The 19,319-nt window shown below is 35.9% G+C and overlaps 11 protein-coding genes across 11 annotated transcripts; 4 read left to right on the top strand and 7 right to left on the bottom strand.

Annotated features, from left to right (window-relative positions):
• Positions 1–42: 42 nt before the first annotated feature.
• ATG9 (autophagy protein ATG9) lies at positions 43–2,838 on the bottom strand (the record flags this gene model as incomplete). Its single annotated transcript, XM_003955483.1, has 1 exon — positions 43–2,838. The coding sequence occupies one exon, from the start codon at positions 2,836–2,838 to the stop codon at positions 43–45; it is 2,796 nt and encodes a 931-aa protein (XP_003955532.1).
• A 262-nt stretch (positions 2,839–3,100) lies between these two features.
• On the bottom strand, positions 3,101–4,348 carry RPC53 (DNA-directed RNA polymerase III subunit C53; the record flags this gene model as incomplete). The annotated part of the gene is made up of 1 exon (XM_003955482.1): positions 3,101–4,348. The coding sequence occupies one exon, from the start codon at positions 4,346–4,348 to the stop codon at positions 3,101–3,103; it is 1,248 nt and encodes a 415-aa protein (XP_003955531.1).
• Positions 4,349–4,588: 240 nt separating this feature from the next.
• Positions 4,589–6,394, top strand: SAS10 (rRNA-processing protein SAS10; the record flags this gene model as incomplete). Its single annotated transcript, XM_003955481.1, has 1 exon — positions 4,589–6,394. One exon carries the CDS (start codon positions 4,589–4,591, stop codon positions 6,392–6,394), a length of 1,806 nt encoding a protein of 601 aa, XP_003955530.1.
• A 109-nt stretch (positions 6,395–6,503) lies between these two features.
• On the bottom strand, positions 6,504–9,176 carry MSH5 (MutS family protein MSH5; the record flags this gene model as incomplete). Its single annotated transcript, XM_003955480.1, has 1 exon — positions 6,504–9,176. The coding sequence occupies one exon, from the start codon at positions 9,174–9,176 to the stop codon at positions 6,504–6,506; it is 2,673 nt and encodes an 890-aa protein (XP_003955529.1).
• A 187-nt stretch (positions 9,177–9,363) lies between these two features.
• On the bottom strand, positions 9,364–10,743 carry CLB3 (B-type cyclin CLB3; the record flags this gene model as incomplete). The annotated part of the gene is made up of 1 exon (XM_003955479.1): positions 9,364–10,743. One exon carries the CDS (start codon positions 10,741–10,743, stop codon positions 9,364–9,366), a length of 1,380 nt encoding a protein of 459 aa, XP_003955528.1.
• A 441-nt stretch (positions 10,744–11,184) lies between these two features.
• On the bottom strand, positions 11,185–12,741 carry CMR1 (Cmr1p; the record flags this gene model as incomplete). The annotated part of the gene is made up of 1 exon (XM_003955478.1): positions 11,185–12,741. The coding sequence occupies one exon, from the start codon at positions 12,739–12,741 to the stop codon at positions 11,185–11,187; it is 1,557 nt and encodes a 518-aa protein (XP_003955527.1).
• Positions 12,742–12,829: 88 nt separating this feature from the next.
• On the top strand, positions 12,830–13,147 carry DMO2 (Dmo2p; the record flags this gene model as incomplete). Its single annotated transcript, XM_003955477.1, has 1 exon — positions 12,830–13,147. One exon carries the CDS (start codon positions 12,830–12,832, stop codon positions 13,145–13,147), a length of 318 nt encoding a protein of 105 aa, XP_003955526.1.
• A 94-nt stretch (positions 13,148–13,241) lies between these two features.
• STE7 (mitogen-activated protein kinase kinase STE7) lies at positions 13,242–14,750 on the bottom strand (the record flags this gene model as incomplete). Its single annotated transcript, XM_003955476.1, has 1 exon — positions 13,242–14,750. One exon carries the CDS (start codon positions 14,748–14,750, stop codon positions 13,242–13,244), a length of 1,509 nt encoding a protein of 502 aa, XP_003955525.1.
• Positions 14,751–15,817: 1,067 nt separating this feature from the next.
• Positions 15,818–17,356, top strand: DHH1 (DExD/H-box ATP-dependent RNA helicase DHH1; the record flags this gene model as incomplete). The annotated part of the gene is made up of 1 exon (XM_003955475.1): positions 15,818–17,356. The coding sequence occupies one exon, from the start codon at positions 15,818–15,820 to the stop codon at positions 17,354–17,356; it is 1,539 nt and encodes a 512-aa protein (XP_003955524.1).
• Positions 17,357–17,631: 275 nt separating this feature from the next.
• Positions 17,632–17,868, top strand: MHF2 (Mhf2p; the record flags this gene model as incomplete). Its single annotated transcript, XM_003955474.1, has 1 exon — positions 17,632–17,868. One exon carries the CDS (start codon positions 17,632–17,634, stop codon positions 17,866–17,868), a length of 237 nt encoding a protein of 78 aa, XP_003955523.1.
• A 64-nt stretch (positions 17,869–17,932) lies between these two features.
• On the bottom strand, positions 17,933–19,177 carry ENT1 (epsin; the record flags this gene model as incomplete). Its single annotated transcript, XM_003955473.1, has 1 exon — positions 17,933–19,177. One exon carries the CDS (start codon positions 19,175–19,177, stop codon positions 17,933–17,935), a length of 1,245 nt encoding a protein of 414 aa, XP_003955522.1.
• Between the last annotated feature and the right edge of the window lie 142 nt (positions 19,178–19,319).

The raw sequence follows: 19,319 nt of genomic DNA, 5'->3' as shown, positions 1-19,319 counted from the left end.
ATTATTATATAAATGAATATAGGTTCTCTATGTGATGCGCATTTATCGACCAACGTCAGATTGTTTATAATATTGTTTCACTAGTGTTAGAACGCCACCTTTACTGGTTTGCATACTGTCTTCATTTGCTCTTCCAACCTCTAAAGAGTTTGAATTGATAAATGAACTTGAAATGTATTTGTCAGTAGAAAATGCCCTTCTATTTGTATCACTTCCAAAATCGTTTCGTTTGGTCTCATTAGAAGATCTTCTTGGCTTATTGGCTACACTATACAACTCAGGACGTTGCCCTGGACGGAATTGTTTTTTCCAAGAATACTTGTTACTCAAAATGGGATTAATATTAGTAGTTTCGCTTGGTCTTCGCGCTGGAAGTTGATATTTACCAACCATGTTTTCACTATTTTCGTAATTATCAATGAAATACATGTACGACTGTATCATTTTATTCACAGCCATATTATTTTCGTCCTCATCTTCGTCGTCGTCATTGTCATCATATCCGGTTTCCAAAGTATCATTAGATAGAGTGGCCTTGGAATTTTGTCTATTCTGTATTGGTCCTGCAAATGATTTGTCCTTATTTAATGAGCTCCTTTTTTGTTCTGTATTATCTTGAGTAATGTCGAACATTGCATACTTACAGACATAGCCCAATCCGTCTATATATATCGAAGTGTCTCTGAAGAAATCCACAATATCACCAGCAGATTTTGGTAACGAAAACCATAGAATAAATGGCGTCAAAACCAGGCTAGTTAATTCCTTCATAAGGATGATAATTTTTAAGTTATAAAGTTTGCAAAACTCATTTTTGACCTCTTCAGTATGATATTTTCCTTTCCATTCGGAAGGTAGATAATGAGTATAGCTCGATAATTCCATAATACTTTCTTCAGGATCAAAAACGTTATACTCTGTGCCTACTGAACTTTGGCTTACAGTCCATATAGTCCCAAATAACGTTATGTAGAAAAGTACTGTTCTATCTTGTGTTATTTCAAAGTTTAGGAAATTTTCGGGGTCAAATATTGCTAATAAAGCCAGAATTGCAACAAAAGAACCTGATATAAATGCAATAAACTTCATAGCAGTATTGAACTTATCTTTCGGGAATTGATTAATGTACTTATTAGCAATATCTGTGCTTAATCCAACTCTCTTTTCAAATATATGATAAAGTTCATTATATTCCCTGAATTTCCACTCAGCAATTGGGGTATATTGTCTAACACCAATTGATCCTGGGGACGTCTTGTATTCATTGAAATACCTGAAAAAATAGAGTAAAACAAAATACGTCACCAAAAATGGAGATAAGATGATATTTAAGAAACCTGCCAACATAAATCTTTTTTCAAGCTCTTCACGAACGTGTTCACGTTGTTGAGGTTTTAAAAAGCTTTGCTTGATGAAACCAGATTCATTAAAGGCATATCCGACAATGCAAAGATTAATATTCCACTCTAAGGTTTTTGTTAATGTACTTGTTCTGAATAATGGAATAGGTAAGGATAGGTTCAGAATGTCGTTGTTGTAAAGTGCTATTAAATAATTTTCTTTTCTCATAATCCTATTTGCTACGTCATGTGCATCGATTCTGTTCTTAGCTTTAACCTCAACAACATTTGCTGTTAATGCATTCTGATCTTTTAGATACATTATTTGTTGAATGACATTCTGCCAAGGAATTGTTTGTAATTCATTATCAGATATATTCAAAAGATGATAATAGAAGTTTCTTAATTCCGACAATTTCTTGTAGTCGAAATATAACTGAGATGTCTTTAGAAAAATGAAAACATAAAAAATCCATAGAAGCACTCTTACGAAGCCAGTGATTCTATTCGAATAGCACTTGTCAATAACAATATCAGATAGTCTATGGCTCTCTGCTAGTTTTGAGTAATCTATGCAATAACCCATATATGATGAAATATGCACAACAAAGATAAACGTTAGAAGGTTTAACACTTTTTTCAATAAAATGCTACTAAAGCCGTTACCCAAATAATATTGATAAACATCCTGCAAGAAAATATCCAAATTTTCTACGTTAGCCCATTTCCAAAGTGCCCTTTCCTTAGGACTCAGTGTATTTATTCGATGAGCTGGTGTATTATTCAAAACTGAAATGTTACGCAGAAGATTTGGCCTCTTAAATGGGTATTTACTCCCCCGCTCTTTTCCACTAAAAAGGAAACTTCCACGTAGTTGTGGATCTGTAGACTTACGTTCAAGGAAAGACTGAGAGTCACTTTTGGATCTGATATTTTCAGTATTTTGAGATGGCGTAAATAGTCTCCTAGGTTCTTTCTTCTTCTTGTTGTCCAATATTCTCTGTAAAAGTACTGGATGCTTCTGCTTTCTCTTACTCTCTCCAGTAGTAGTTTTACTGAACAATAGGGCATCTTTATCTGAAGCGTCATCATCTTCATAAGCTCGTTCTTCATCGGAAGATAGCTGTCCCAATTTAGGAAGTGAATCAATCGATTCCCGTAAATTTATATTATCCAACCCTATATTTTGAGAGTTTAGCTCATAGTCAATTGTATTATTCTTATTATCATCGTCACTAGTACTATCTTGGTCAGATTCAGGTACCCTTAAACCTTCGCCATCTCTACCGCTTTCTCTGTCATTCTCGAGTTCATCCTCAATATTAACTGAAGGTACTTTAGTCATTCCTGTACCAGCACTTCGAACGCCGATGGGATATTCGTTCATTTCGTCACCATGCATTAATCCAGAGACATCGTCGGATTGTAACCCAAATATTCTAGATAAGAAGGTGTTCTTCCCATTGTGTGAACTAGAAAAGGCTTCACTTCTGTCCATTCTCCAAGACTATATCAACTATTGTACAGGGCGGGATCGAGAATATATTAAAAGATAGCTCCTCCTTCGTGTTCCTCTTTTCTATGTGATCTTCATACCCTCTTATTGTAGATTTAAATATTAACCCGAATATACAAAAATGAAGTTACAGTGAGATTACAAAGTAAAAATACGAGAAAAGTTATAGTTGTACGATAATGACTATAATATATAATTGTAAATTTTGGTTGATATATGACTTATATGGTATGTTGTTCTGTTATTAAATTTTTGGGGTGACCACGAATTTACCACTAATTCTACCCATCAATTCGACACCCGGATGTTCTTCATTTTCGTCGAGTGCTATTACATCTTGTAGGAAAGTGGTTTCTGACCCTCTGCTGATGTCCATTACGGCATCACCTATCTTTATTGATAGCTTACCTGATTTATGTACTCTGATAGAACCAATATTACCTGTGAGCTCACTTTGTGGAATACTTTTACTTTCGATAGTGGTGGCTTTGACATCAGTCTTAGCCTCCCTTTTCTTGAACTTGGCTGCATCGTCTTTCTTTCCTTTATCACCAGCAGCAGGTAGTTCTTCGCCAGTTTTGTCTTCCTTTTTCAGTGTTAGATCTTCAAATTGAGGCAACCTATATGGAAATTGGAACATGACGAATTTTTCTGGTTTATTGTTTATTTTTTCAAGTTTTTGCACTATATGCTTATAATCACTTATTAATTGAGCTGCCTCAGCTGCAACTTCTTCCTCGTCAACAGATGTGATATTTAACTTATTCAGTTTTTCTTTCAACTCTTCCTCCTTATCTCTTAATGTATTATTTAAATTCATAGAATCATCTTCAACCTTTATCTTCTCCAAAGATGGAACACTTGGAGTTGGTTCACGAGTCGAAGTCTCAGTCAATGAATCCTGAATTTCTTTCTTCACTGCTTCGACATCCTCGTGTCTAATTCGCACAGGCCTCACTGGGAACATCTGTTCGATCATTCTGGCTTGTACTTCTTGTTCGTCCAGCTCAGCATCACTCACATCAGAAGGTTCATCCTCTGCATGTTCATGGACTGAATACTCCCTCCCCATATTAAACTTAGACTTGTTCTTGCTTTCCTTATCATCATCTTCATCTTCTGACTCACCTGCATCATTTTCAATGGTTTGCAACCCTTTCTGAACCAGTGAACTCCCACTTCCATCCATTTTAACGAACCCGCGTCTCATATCACTTCTGCTTGATTCCACAAAGTTGCCTGCTGCTAAAGGCCCTGATGAGACCACATGCGTATTCTGCAAGTATCTTGGAACACGCTTCTGCTGCTGATTGTTAGGTCTTCTTGTTGTCTTGGCCTTATCATTTCTAGGTTTGCCAACCTCCTCAACCTTAACTTTGGGCACCGATGCATCTCTCTCTTCTTTCGATCTTCTAGCCACCATTTTGGGCTTGAACTTCAAAGATGCCTTTCCTCCAGAAGAATCCTTCAACGATGGCAGACGTCCACTCATTATTCCCACTCTTAATCACGTCTCTAACTAACTATATCGATCTGATCTTAACAATCCCCATCACCTAATAAACCTTTCTATTAGTTAATAAATATATCAATTTTTCAAATTTTCTTTGCGAAGGCCCGTCCGCATGAAAAATTTTCATGAAAAGATTGAAAAAACCCTAACGAAACTCATCTCATCACTAAGATCATCACTCGAATATTGACAGGAATATTGACAGGAATATCCATCAAGATGGCTAGAAAGCAGGATAGGGAAGAAGACAGAGATCCGTATGGATTAAATGAAGTGGATGCGTTTGCTGATAAGAAAGAGAAAATCCTGTTGGAACAATCTACGTTGAATACTGGTAATGGCAATGAAAGCTACGATTCTCTGGATGATGATGAGGAAGAAGAAGTGATGGGAATGAGTGGTGAAGACTCGTCCGATGACGAGGAAGAAGAAGAAGAAGAGCTGGACGGTGAAAAGGCATACAGGAAAGTTTTTGGTAAGAAGTTACATTTAGGTGAATCAGAAGATGAAGCGGATGAAAATATGCTAGACAATGAAAATGCCTGGGGTGCCACCAAAAATGAATACTATGGTGCAGACGACTTAGACGATGAAGAAGTAGCTAAAGAGATTGAAAAGGAGGCCCTTCGTCAGCAGAAAAAGCACCTTCAAGAACTCAACATGAACGACTATATGGATGAAGAAGTTGAGGAAGAATGGACTAAGAGTGCGAAAGAGTTTGATATGAATGAATTTCAAACAAGTACCAACACCAAGAGTGACAATACTGTGTCGATAAAGGATCTTTTGAACATGGATTCGGATGCCAAGAAGGACTACTTGAAAAATTTGATTCCTGAATTTTTACCGTTATGTAAAGAACTGGCAACATTATCTGAAGTCCTGGAAGAACTGAAAGCAAAGGAACAATCTGAGCTAGTGAAGTTAAAAGTAATGGCTCTTTCTGCATATTTAGGTACAATATCTTCCTACTTAGGTATTCTTCTACATGAGATTAATAGCAATGAAGATTTCTCATCAATGAAAGACCACCCTATTATGGAAAGTATTTTAACATCAAAGGAAGTTTGGAGGCAAGCTAATGAATTACCAGGAAGTTTCGAAGCTGGTCAACAATTACAAGACGACAGTGAAGATGAAGATGAAGAAATGGCCGAACTAGATGAAAGCATTTTGCAAAACATTCCAATCAGTGAAGAAACCAAAGATGAACATACAGCCGCAGCTGACTCGGGTGCTAATAATGATAGTGAAGATGAGGGCGACGATGATGGCGAAGATGACGACGTTGATTTAGATGATTTCGAAGAATATGTCACACAATCTCGTCTACCCACAAAATCAAAGGAAAAAGCAGGTCCTACTGATGCTGATGATTTCTTAGAGTCAGAGATGGCAGATGTGGATGCGCAAGAAAAGAGGGCTCGTAAGAGGACACTAAGGTTCTACACTTCTAAGATTGATCAACAGGAAAATAAAAAAATTGATAAATTTAAAGGTGATGATGACATTCCATATAAAGAGAGATTATTCGAAAGACAACAAAGGTTGCTTGAAGAAGCTCGTAAGCGTGGTCTACACGATAAAAATGGTGCTGATCTAGATGATAAGAATTATAACTCTGAAGATGAAGCAGTATCCAAGTCCATTAATGATAAAAGTATTGATGATTACTACACTCAAATCCAAAAAAGTAGGCAAAATAGAAAAGAATCGCGTCAACAAGCACATAAGACTGCTGTTATGGCGGCAAGAGAGGGTAAATTGGCCGAAGCTTCAGAAGCTGTTGGTGAAGATGGTAAACGTGCTATTAACTACCAAATCCTAAAGAACAAGGGTTTGACTCCAAAGAGGAAGAAGGACAACAGAAATTCACGTGTCAAGAAGAGAAAGAAGTACGAAAAGGCTCAAAAGAAACTCAAATCGGTTCGTGCAGTTTACTCTGGTGGCCAATCTGGTCCATACGAAGGTGAAAAGACTGGTATTAAGAAGAATTTAACGAAATCTGCCAAATTCAAAAATTAAATTGCATATATATAGTAGGGATTCAATATAATACATTACTAAATAAATTCATTAATTGTATAATAACATTTTATTTTAAAATGACATAGATATCAAGTGTTTCATCCAGTCATAAACTATTTCCGGTGAGAATATTTCGAAGTTTATTCTTTAAATCATCATCTGAAGCATTTGTTTCCAAATCAAGATCCCATTCCAAGAAAGACTTAGCGATCTTTTGATTCATTTTGAAGGAATGAAGTTCATCTTCTGTAATGGTACCACAAGCTTCAGTCATGTTTCGTCCTTCGTCGAGCAAGCGGGAAAGTTCAGCGGCTCTTTCGACTATTTCACTCTTAACACCACAAATTTTCGCGCAATAGACTCCAAAAGACTTTGTAGACCGCCCTTCCTTAACTTTATATAAGAAGGTTATCCCGACATTTTCAGTGACAGATGCTTCTGAGACATGACCGCTTTCGTTGAGAATAATTTCCGTCTTATAATATTGAATCCCAGGAATGCTTGTTGTAAGTATCTCCTCTTTGAATAATTCATGGAAATGTGTACATGCAATGACTCTGGGACAGTACGGTTCCCTTACAATCGTCTTTACTATGGCACCAAAAAGTGATGGTCCATCAATTACATCAGTCCCTTTACCAAATTCGTCTATTAAAATAAGGCTTTTAGCCGTCCCCAAATTAAGACACTTGGCCATTTGTAATGAATCAAGTTCGAAAGAGCTATGTTCTTTGGTAAGTGATTCCTGTGTGCGGATTCTAGATAAAAGTTTATCTACTATACCAATCCTAGCCTTTTGAGCAGGTACAAAACAGCCAATCTGTGCCAAAAAAACAATTAATCCTACTTGTGTCAGAAAAACAGATTTTCCTGAACTATTTGGGCCAGTAAGAACTGTTACACGATCTAGTCCCACCTTTGATACCCAAAATTCGTCATCAAAATTTCCACCTATGGATTTGAAGTCATTTGGTATGTAACTATCAACAAGTGTCTCGTAAATTGGGTGCCTACCACCTTTTATTTCTATTGAACATTGTTCAAGTATAAGTTCCGGTTCAGTATACCCTCTGATAAACGATACTTGGGCGAATGAAGCTAAGACGTCAAGTTCAGCAAATAACTTGTTGCATTTTTGTAAAAGAATTGTCTCTTCTAATACTTCTTTCTGCAAGGAATATAAAACCTCTATCTCAAGGTCAGAGATGACAGTATAAATGTCACCAAATTTTTCATCTAATTTCAAAACATCGTCATTTTTGAAGTAGACATGTGTATCCGTTCTAAATTCTTCTCTCCAACCAAAATCACTTAAAATCTCAAGATTAAGCGCTAACGATTGACCGATAGATACCAGGTATCCTAATTGTGGGATGTATATGGCATTTATGATGCCTTCTTCAATTGCGCTCTTTGAATTACTATGCCTCTGTTGAACCTCACAGACAAGCATTTCAGCATTTACAGCAACATCGCTTAGAGTTGTTTCTAATTTATTGTAGATGCGCCTGCATTCATCAAGTCGCTCGTCTACACCTTCTTGAATAACTAAGCTTTTAGATTCTCTTGAATTTTCAATATCAATAATACTGCTCAATTTTTTCTGTAAAACCTTCAAAACTTTGAAGTCCACTTGAGATTTGATATCAACGATCAAACTATCATTTCTATCAGTTTTCAGTGCACTAATTATTTTATAAACTGCAATGCTTGTCTTTACGAATTCATAAACGTTTAGCCACGTTCTAACAGACGCCCTGCCATTTTGAAGTTGATTACTTGCAATAAACATGTCAGGTAGCTTCTTTATTACTCTCCTCAAATCCTCATATAATAAAGCATTATTGGTATCCAGTAATGCTTTCACCATATTCTGTCTTCTTTGAATCTTTTTTATATCAACCAAGGGAGATGCCAGCCATGATTTCAATATTTTCCTACTGAGATTTGAGGAAGTATGATTCAAAAGATCATAAATACTAAAGCAGCCATCTTCAATCATTTTATCCTGGCCAGTCTTCTTCAATGTTGGAAATATTAACAATGACGAGAGTGTATCCTCATCGATAAACATCCTTTCGTTCAAATCAAGCTGTTTAACGTGATTGATTAAACTATCAGAATCGTCTGACCTTCCGATAACAACAGACCTATTCCTGTTCAAATCAACGTCATTATAGTTTGTACATTGTTTGTAGATATTTACAATACAAGCAGCTGTTTTTGTTGTACAATGTGTTGTACTTTTAGAATTTAATAATAAATCACTGAGTAAGGATTGATCAGCAAATGTGGCTAATCGTAATAACTTCAATTCTTCTACGCTTTTGAAGGTCTCAATTGATTGGATACTTAGTTTGCAATGTAGCCGTTCACATTTTCCCCTTAGAAAGCTGTAGCAGCATTCATCTAATCGACTAGATACCAAACATAGAGTCGGATTGTTCTCTAAAAGGAGCGATTCTAAAATAGAGTTGATTTCATCAGCAAACCTACCCTCTACAATGCCGTCGTTTGACCTGTTTAGACTAGCCTCGACATTTAACTTATAGTCTTGATTTAGAACTTTCAGAGTCTTGATATGAGATACCAAAAGACTACAACCTAATTTAGCTCCACTGACTTCGACACACAGAACCACCTCGTCAGTGAAATCGAAAGTATCGTCAATCGGATCGCCTATTCTCGCACTTACACTCTCACTCTCACTCTCCTCTGGTATTGACTCGTTCCCCCCTACCTGATGGTGAGCAAAGGTCTTTCTTCTAGAATGAGCCATTGTGCTTTAGTTGTCGTTTACTACCGTAGCCGCCGAAGTTGAATGTACTACGTTCTTCCTGATAAATCTCAAGGGTTTTTTTCGCTATAGAAGTAAGTTATAGTGTGTCGTATTAATATTGAATAATAAATTTATGTGAGGAAGATATATGAATAATGCTTACAATGAGAAGAGGCGCATGGACAGATCATTTACTCTCTCGTTTTTCAACTTGGCGTTCTGCAGATTCGATCCATTTATCTACCAATAAAGCAGAGTAATGTTGACGATGATGTGAATATTTTTCATAAATCATCTTGTGACAGACCTGTCCTTGTCTACAGTTTTCTAATATTATTGTACCCAACGGTAGCAATTGTTCTTGTGTATAACCTGAATAATAAACATGCTTCATAGACCATGCACTGTGGCCTTGTAGAATCACTATACTTACCAGGTACGATGCCGCTGCTAGCCAACTCGGCGATGCAGACACTAATCTTGAATCCATTAGCGTTGACTCTAGTAAATACTTCGCCAGCGTCCTTATGTCATATTCATAGTCATCTGCTTTACTTATTCGTCTTAAAAATGACATTGGACCAGGCCATCCAATCTCAAAATCTAATGTATCTATCAGAAAACGTTCTGCTTCAATAATTTGTTCTCTTGTATACGTGTTATGCACCATGTAAACAATATCTTTCAATGATGGACAGTTAATCTCTTCATATTTGGATGCTATAAAGAGGGCTGCCGCACCAACCAATTGGAATTTATCTAGTAATACAGATTGTTTTGAAAGAAATCTATCAATTATGTTAACAGTCAAATATAACGTTTCTGGTAGCAATTGGAATTTGCTGTGTACCTCCACAATCCAATCTATTAGCACTCTTCTGTAAGACCATTTTAAATGTTTTTGACGGTGCATATAGTTAGCATCTGGTCTATATTTCTCTTCTAGTTGCCGTAGATATGGGAAAATGTCGTTAACTAATTCGCTCACCATAACTACGTCATATGTGTCTTCATCTTGTGAATCTGGTGTTGACCGGAAGTAAAGTCTCTTGGCTTCTAGCAGTTGCGCCTCGATGGCGTCATTATAGATAGGAACAATGGGTTCAAAAAGTTCCGCATTCGTATCATCTTCTTCTAATTCTGCATAATGGTTGTATTCACCAGCAGACTCATTGTTTTGTTCAAGGGATTCGTGCTGAGATACTGGTTCGGTGGTTTCTCCAATCGAAGGCTCACCCGATATCTCAGATGAGTTCTTGTTTGTTGCAACTGATGAAGGAGAGGATGGCGATGTGTTCGATGATTTACTTTGAATACGATCTGTGACAACGGCATTAGCTTTGTTCGCTATTTGTGCTGTTACATCATTCAACACAGCTCGATGTTGCTGAGAATTTCCAGCTTGTACCTTCGAATTTCCAACATATTCCTCTCGTGGGTTTAAATTTTCTTTATTCACTATATTACTGCTTCTGACATGCATATTAAAGCTTGTATTTTCGTCTATTCCTGCGAATCTATCCGTAAAAGCTCTCAAAGTCTGAGATGAATCATGCTTCTCCATCATATAGTTATACTAGTCTCAGTCAAAAGATGGGGTCTAAAACTTCTACAAGATAAAATTAGAACTTAGTAGCAACTCAAATAGAAATGTTGATAGGATTGTAGTTTGCAATGAGTTTAAGTGAGTCTTCGAGCGTCTCAATGTTTGTTTATTTTTGTTGTTTTAACTAGCGAAAACAAAAACAAAAACAAAAAAAAAGAACGCGATGCAGCTGGGTAATCACTCGAGCGTGATGTTTCAAAACATTGAGCAACCATCAGGTGATTGGTTCAATACAGCAGCATATGACCATCAGTCTGTCTTTCCTGCTATTAAATGGCAACTGTGTTGCACATTATATCGAGTAAGTTACGTCTTGAAGATGGATTACTTCTCGTCCAAATCTCTTCAATAATTTTATATTACAAGAATATCCAATCTTATATATATCATACACTTACAGTATTAGATTGCATCCTCCTTTTTGATCTTGTTGTATTCTGGACCATCATCAGTGGATTCTTCGCTGAATAGGAAGACCTTCCCACTTGAATTACCTCCAGCAACAATATTGTGGGATGGGTGCCAATTGATAACGGCAGGAACTGTGGCTGTCTTCAAGTGTGCTAATTGCTTACCGCCACTATTATAGATATCAATGAACCTACTCATGTTTGCGATAGCAAAGACATTTTTATTAGGTTTAAACCTTGCTTTCAATATACTTGTCCATCTACCACTTTGACAGTTATGCTTTAAAGTCAATTTGGGTTGTAAATCCTCCGAAACTTGTAAATTTTTGTCACTCACATCAAATAATCGAATTGTATCATCGTAGCCATTGCATACTAATGTTTCATCATTTGGAGAATACGACACGGCAGACACACTGAGCCTAGAGTCGTAGGTAGCTACTATCTCGTGGCTAGGATAGTCCTCATATTGAGACCAATCTGGTTTCTTGACCAGTTTCCTAATATCCCATATTTTTAATGTTCTATCTAGGGAACCAGTGGAAATTTGAAAAGAATTTTTAGGGTTGATAGCCATGGATCCAATCTTTTTATCTGCCAGTCTTCGCAATTTTATGCTTTCATTTTTCAAGTTATTCTCTCTCATATCAATTGTTGTAAACTCACCACTTAACGTTGTTAAATATAGTACATTTGGATCCGAATAACTGAACTGAAAATCACTGATACCAAGATTGTCCCCATATTCGTTCTTTAATTGCAGTAGCTCGTCACTTTGCATACCAGTAAGATCCAGTGATCTTAAAAACCCATCATAAGATGCAATAGCAAGCTTTTCCATTTTGTTAGGAAAACAGTCAATTCTACCAACATTCTTTTTGAATAGTTGAAATCTAAAAACATCTTCATCTACGTCATAGATTTCTTCGTCCTCTTCCTTCACATCTTTTGCATTCCAAAGTCCCACATTTCCTGATATATCACCTGCTAAAATGATTTTTCTCTCCTTATCAGGATGAATGTAAAGAGCAGATATCCTATCATATATTACTTTACATTCTGAATATTTAAAATTTTCAAACATGAACTTCTCGTTGTCAGTGTTTGATTGCAGCGTCTTCAATTCATCAAAGAAATCCCCAGTAGAGATTTTAATGCTAGAAAGTCTACTAATCTTATCTTCATCTTTGATAATGTCAGATAATTTCAAATCACCAATAATTTTGACATCCTGGAGTTCTTGCGCAGGTGGTGTGGCTGACGTTGAACTTGACAACTCCTTTAATGGTTCTGCATCCGGGGCAGAGTGTCCTTGCAATCGTCTTGATCTTCTGGTTGGTAATTGAACTGGTTTTGATTCCTTTTTAACTGATTTCTTAGCCTTATGAACCTTCTTTGACCTAGGCACCGTTGGCGGAGGTGATGGCGTGATTGAATTGGACAGTTTTGATAAATTCAATTTCTTAAGCAAATCATTATTTCTCTTTATATTTTCTAACCTTTTCCTCTGGAAAGTAGTTAAGTTACTATCGTTATTACTATCACTCATTCTTATTATCAACCAAAACACGAAAAAAACACAGACAAATTAGCAACTAAATAGATATTGGAAGATCAATATACTGATTTGAACGATGATGAGTGACCGTAGTAATATATTGAAAGTATTTAATCCGCCTAGTAATGATCAACAGGAAAAAGTTGCTGATTGTTTGCCCTGTGATATTTTCAATTCAATTTTCTTAGTTGGATTAGGAAGTTACCTAGCCAGTGGTAAAGCGATCAAAAGAGATCCAAAATTATCATTGAAAGAATTCAATGCAAAGCATCCCAACTGGTGGAGGGTTGGATTAAGAGGATTTGGTGGGGTGCTCTTGTTTTATGGAGCCTTCAGAGGTAGTGAGACCTTTTTTGTCTGGAAATCTCAGCAGGTAGAGAAAAGGATAATGGAATGATTTTATGTATATATGTCTATAAAATGATTATAGTTTCTGCTACATATAGTTTGAAGAAGAGGAAGAATAAGTACTTTCGTATGTGAATTTGTCGCTATCGATTTAAAGATTTCTTTTGCGCCGTTCTTTGTTGTTCTAGTTTTGCACGCTCATTGATTTCACGTTTAATTTGTTTATCTTCTTTCAATTTTGATTTAATTTTCTTACACCAATGTCTAAACTCTCTTTCATAATTTCTTGATGCAGTATTTGACGGCCCATTGTATCTTACTATGAAATCGTGAACTAACAGCTCGTTAATGGAGGATCTACCTTTCTCTTCTTTCACGCAACATCTATTAACAAAATTAACCAATTCTTTCAAATCTTCGATATTGTGGCTGGAATAGTTTTCGATAAAGGATGTGGGTAATCGTGGAGAAGGTTCATTGACTATTCTTTGCAACAGATCGAGTATACCATCAGGAGTATCATCATGGCCACCTAATGGGAATTCTCCTGTAACCAATTCAATGATCATAAGTCCCAAAGACCAGACATCACCCTTTGTGGAGTATACATTGCCTTGAATTCTTTCAGGCGACATGTATGTAGACGTTCCCACAAAAGTGTCTGCTATCGAATTGATCAATTTCTTGGAAACGCCGAAGTCGCATATCTTGATTTGGCCTTTACTATTAATTAAAACATTGGAAGGTTTGATATCTCTATGAATGATTTTATAATTTTTGTACAAGTAAGAAAGACCATTTAAAACGGCAAATGATATTTTCGATAGAACTAGTGGATTGTTGAACCAAGTTTTCCTGTAATTGGTAACGTTCTCTTTTTCCATAAAACTTTTAAAAACATTCAATATCTTATCCAAAGACGCACAATCCATATATTCCATCAAAATTATGATTTCATTATTAACAGAATGTCGAATGAACGCACCATAAAAGGAAATGATATTGTCATGTGGTTTTATTCCTTTCATAATTGTCAATTCTCTCAATAGTTGGTTATTAATTATATCATTATTTTGTTCAATAGGAATAGTTTTCTTAGAAAGTATCTTTGACGTTGGAACATGTAACACTTTCAGCACTGTACCTGAATTACCTTGACCAATTTTCCCCAATTGGACTAAGTCTTGCAATTGATATTCTATTGTTACATTGGTAGATGGAGAAGAAGTGGAAGATGATGAAGATGAAGAGGAATATGAATCAAGTTTGTTATTTTGAATTGAATTATTTGATTGAATGATTAATGTCGATGCATTGGTATCGTTTATATCTATATCACTTGGGTCTGCTATTATGACATTATTATTTCTAATTTCTGTTTTAGAAGTTGTTTGTTGCGGTTTGGCGTCTAATGTCAGTTTCTTTTTCAATCCTCTTCGAAGATACAAACTATTTTGAGAGGGCATCTGTGCATGACTGGTTTCCTCAATACTGAGACTGTTCAGCGATGTGCCAAGTGTAGCAACACTGGTATTAGTATGGACAGTATTAGTATCGCCTAAAGAAAGTTGTTTAAAATTTTTCCTTTGTAATGTCTTCTTTTGGAAGGGACTTGAAGATGCGGAATGGTCTTGGTCTATCATCGCAATCATGTGTTGGGGAATCTTTGAACTTGCTTTTTTTTTTGGTTAATGCTTGATGATGACAGCCACTTTCAGAACAGCATGCCAGCGTGAGATTTTCTTGTTTTTTTCCTTTAGTCGTACACTGAAGCGCTGGCTACTTTTTAAAGATTTCAATTATAGCAATAGTTTTCAACCTCTTTCCTTTTTGTTTTCTGCATCTCATTGATATTTGAAACTTTGAGATATTTCCTATTTAGGAAAGCGTTCCCGCTTACGAAACTTTGCCCCGAATAGGAAACTCCTGTCTTCAAACCAAGCATCCCATCAAGCAGCCCTTCAACCTGCTAGATTCATCCAAACAGTCTCATTAAAATCGGCTGTACATTATGGAGGATAATAAGCTTGATTTGCATTCCTGCAGGTTGGGTCCCACTGACGGGGCGATATGACGAGGCAACAGCAATACAATCTTGTAAATCTGATAGTTCTCCGTAAATGGTATCACCCAGAGTGTCTTAAAGGGTTCTCAGTTCATGGATATCCCATGTGCAGCATCGTAGATGGTAGGTGACACGCATTTCTTAACACACAGACGGTTTCTTCCAGACTGCCGCGTCTTCCAGCACTATTATGGTCCCACCACTCACCCCCCAACACTAACTACACATCATAATATCACGCTGTTGATCTATTCTGTGTTGCTTGTAATGAAGATAAACGCTTCGGCGCTTAATTTTGCTGCCCCAAATTTTTTCGAGCTGGAGATTATTTTAAAATCACGTGGTTTAATCCGGGTAACAGATTCTCTTAACGAGAAAAATTTTCGTTCAATTTTCGCAAAATAGGCTTTGGTGGCGAAAATGAAAGACAGCATTGGTTGGAAACAACAACAACAACAACAAAAGCAACAATAACAACAAGAATTTTTTTTTGATTGGATCAGTAATTAGTTCTAATTTGTTTATAACTAATACCAAGAACTTTTTTTAAATTTATCAAGGTACATATATCCATATTATTTATTAATATCTTCCCTTCTTTATCCTATCTTTATTTTAAAAACAAAAATTTTTGAACTCTAAAGGATAAAGGTCATGGCAACAATCATGGATAATAATACTACTTCTCATAGCACTGCTAGTGGTAATGACGACTGGAAATCTAAATTAAATATTCCAAAAAAAGATACTAGACCACAAACGGAAGATGTTCTAAATATAAAAGGTAACACTTTTGAAGATTTCCATTTGAAAAGAGAACTATTAATGGGTATTTTTGAAGCAGGTTTTGAAAAACCTTCTCCAATTCAAGAAGAATCTATACCTGTGGCTATAACAGGTAGAGATATCCTGGCAAGAGCCAAAAATGGTACTGGTAAAACAGCTGCTTTTGTTATTCCAACTTTACAAAAAATTAAGCCAAAAGTAAATAAAATTCAAGCTTTAATTATGGTTCCAACGAGAGAATTGGCTTTACAAACTTCTCAAGTCGTTCGTACTCTAGGAAAGCACTGTGGAATTTCATGTATGGTCACCACTGGTGGTACAAATTTAAGAGATGATATCTTAAGATTAAATGATACTGTTCATGTCCTTGTCGGTACTCCAGGTAGAGTACTAGATTTAGCTTCAAGAAAAATTGCAGATTTATCTGAATGTGCTTTATTTATTATGGATGAAGCAGATAAAATGTTATCACGTGATTTTAAAACTATTATTGAACAAATCTTAATCTTTTTACCAAAAAATCATCAATCTCTCTTATTTTCTGCAACTTTTCCATTAACTGTTAAAGAATTCATGGTTAAACATTTAAATAAACCTTATGAAATTAATTTAATGGAAGAATTGACTTTAAAAGGTATTACACAATATTATGCATTCGTGGAAGAAAGACAAAAATTACATTGTTTAAATACACTTTTTGCAAAATTACAAATTAATCAAGCTATCATCTTCTGTAATTCAACAAATAGAGTGGAATTATTAGCTAAAAAAATTACAGATTTAGGGTATTCATGTTATTATTCACATGCAAGAATGAAACAACAAGAAAGAAATAAAGTTTTCCACGAATTCCGTCAAGGTAAAGTTAGAACTTTAGTCTGTTCAGATTTATTAACTCGTGGTATTGATATTCAAGCCGTTAACGTTGTTATAAATTTCGATTTCCCAAAAACTGCAGAAACTTATTTACATAGAATCGGTAGATCCGGTAGATTCGGTCATTTAGGTTTAGCAATCAATTTAATCAATTGGAATGACCGTTTCAATCTTTACAAGATCGAACAAGAATTAGGTACAGAAATTGCTGCTATCCCAGCCACAATTGATAAATCATTGTACGTTGCTGAAAATGAATCCACCGTTCCAATTCCTTTCCCAATAGAACAACAACAATTACACCATCCACAACAGCAACAACAACAACAACACCCTTCTGTACCAAATCAAAATATGATGATGATGAATCAAATCCCACAACAACAAAATAACCCACAATTCACCGCACAACCACAACACTTCAACCAACAACAACATGCCATCCCACCTCAAATGCAATTCAATCAACAACAAATGACACAACTACATCCACAGCACCAACAGCAGTTCAATCCTCAACCACAATTTTAATTGCAAAAGTAATTGACTATGTCCTTTTTTTCTAAGTGGGTTTCTTTTTTTAGTTTTTTTTTTACTATTTATCCTACTTACTTTTTTTGGGTCATATGTAACAGATATATCTTATGTATCTTATTACTTTTGTAGTAATTTATTGATTTTTTATCTAATTCGTCTTACTTATTCTACATTTTCGTCAATGTTGTGTATAGAAATCTTGAAAAAATAATTGATCCAACCCGGTTTAGAGCTTACCAGATGAAAGACATATACCTTCTACACGTATAATGAGCATCCCAAAGGAAACCATATCAAGAATCTTACTTAATAAACTGAATGAAAATGGTGAGAATTTCAGCATAAATACAGAAACTGTCGAATCAGTGACGAAATATACAGATGTTTTAATAGAAGAAATGGTCTTACGATCGTTGGAAAATAAAGAAAACATTGCAGAAGCAACCCCAACACTCGATGTGGACGATTTGGAAAAGATAATTGGGCTTCTACTACTGGATATGTAAGCCAAACGCGATTTTAATATAACACATGTATCTCTATTCTATTACTTTGTACATAATTAAAAGCTTATAAATCGACCAAATTGTTGTTATTCACAGTACTGTTACCGAACCCATAACCAGTCTGTGAAGGTACAATATTGGAACTGGGTAAACCAGTGTATTGACTATTTAAAAACACGTTATTGAATCCATTCGTGGAAACCTGTTTGTAACCCGTACCCTGTGAATTGATGAATGTCCCTGTTTTTGTATGTTGGGCTGGAATTCTTTGATTTCCTGTATTACCGAATGTGTCGATACCTGTTCCTGTGGCCAAAAGAGTATTCAACGCACTATACTTGTCAGAAATTGATTGACTTCCCGTTCTTGTCTGTTTCAAAGGTGCCTGTGTATTCAGTGTGGTGTCTATTACTGATGGTTCTGGTGTATGTTGTTGTAACTTCTTGTTATTTAATGCAAACGGATTATTAGAGCCTGTAGCAAGTGGCTGCTGTTGCTGCTGTTGTTGTTGTGACAAGAATGCAGCCTGTTGTTGAGCCCAATACTGTTGTTCTTGTTGGGCTAATAATGCTTGTTGCTGAGCCAAAGCCGCTTGTCGTTGCTGAAATTGTAAATATTCCTCTGGTGTGATGGGATTTCCGAAAATATCATAATACATTGGTTGCTGCTGTTGCTGTTGCTGTTGTTGTAATTGCTGCAAGGCTCTTAGTTCTTGCTCTTCCTGATTTAGTTGTAGCGCAAATTGACGTTCAGCCTCTTGCCTTCTACGAAGTTCTTCTTCTTCTCTTGCAGTACGTCTACTTTCTTCTTTAGCCCTCTCCAAATCGTCATCATCATCAGAATTTCTTGATTTTGCTCTTCTTCTATTCCCACCACCTCTTCTATTAAGAGCTCTTTCTTCTCTTAGTCTTTCTTCGTCCATTAACAACGAGGTCAATTCTTTAGCTCTAACTCTAACCATCTGACCCTGATCCATGCCACTTTCATCTTCGTAAGTGAATTCCCTGAGCGTTTTAATAATATACAGATTTTCTTTACACCAAATAACACAATTTTCACTACCGAATCTAACGAGATAATCTAATACAATCAAGGACTTGATAACGTGTTTCCAATATTTACCTTTACTATTGATTCTCTTATCTAACATGTCCATAATCTCGAAAAATTCCATATTATTGTACGTCATCTCTGCCAGCTCACTCAACTGGTCTATTGGAGGATTATCATGACTGTTGGAAGTAGCATCACGTACTAATTTTTGAGTCGATGAGTAACCTTTAACTAAATTTTTAGCTGAACGAAGCATGATACGAGTACTTGGACTGTCCAGAAACCAAATATTTGGATGCTGTTAAACTGTAGATATGACTATTTAAGTGTTCAGGTAAATCTCTAAAAGATTAAAGTCTGTTAATGATTATCTGTTTCATCCTATAAACGAGAGAGAC

This window comes from Kazachstania africana, chromosome 2, assembly GCF_000304475.1.
Source record: "Kazachstania africana CBS 2517 chromosome 2, complete genome".
Taxonomy (NCBI): Eukaryota; Fungi; Ascomycota; class Saccharomycetes; order Saccharomycetales; family Saccharomycetaceae; genus Kazachstania; species Kazachstania africana.
This window is presented reverse-complemented; position numbering and strand designations above follow the sequence as displayed.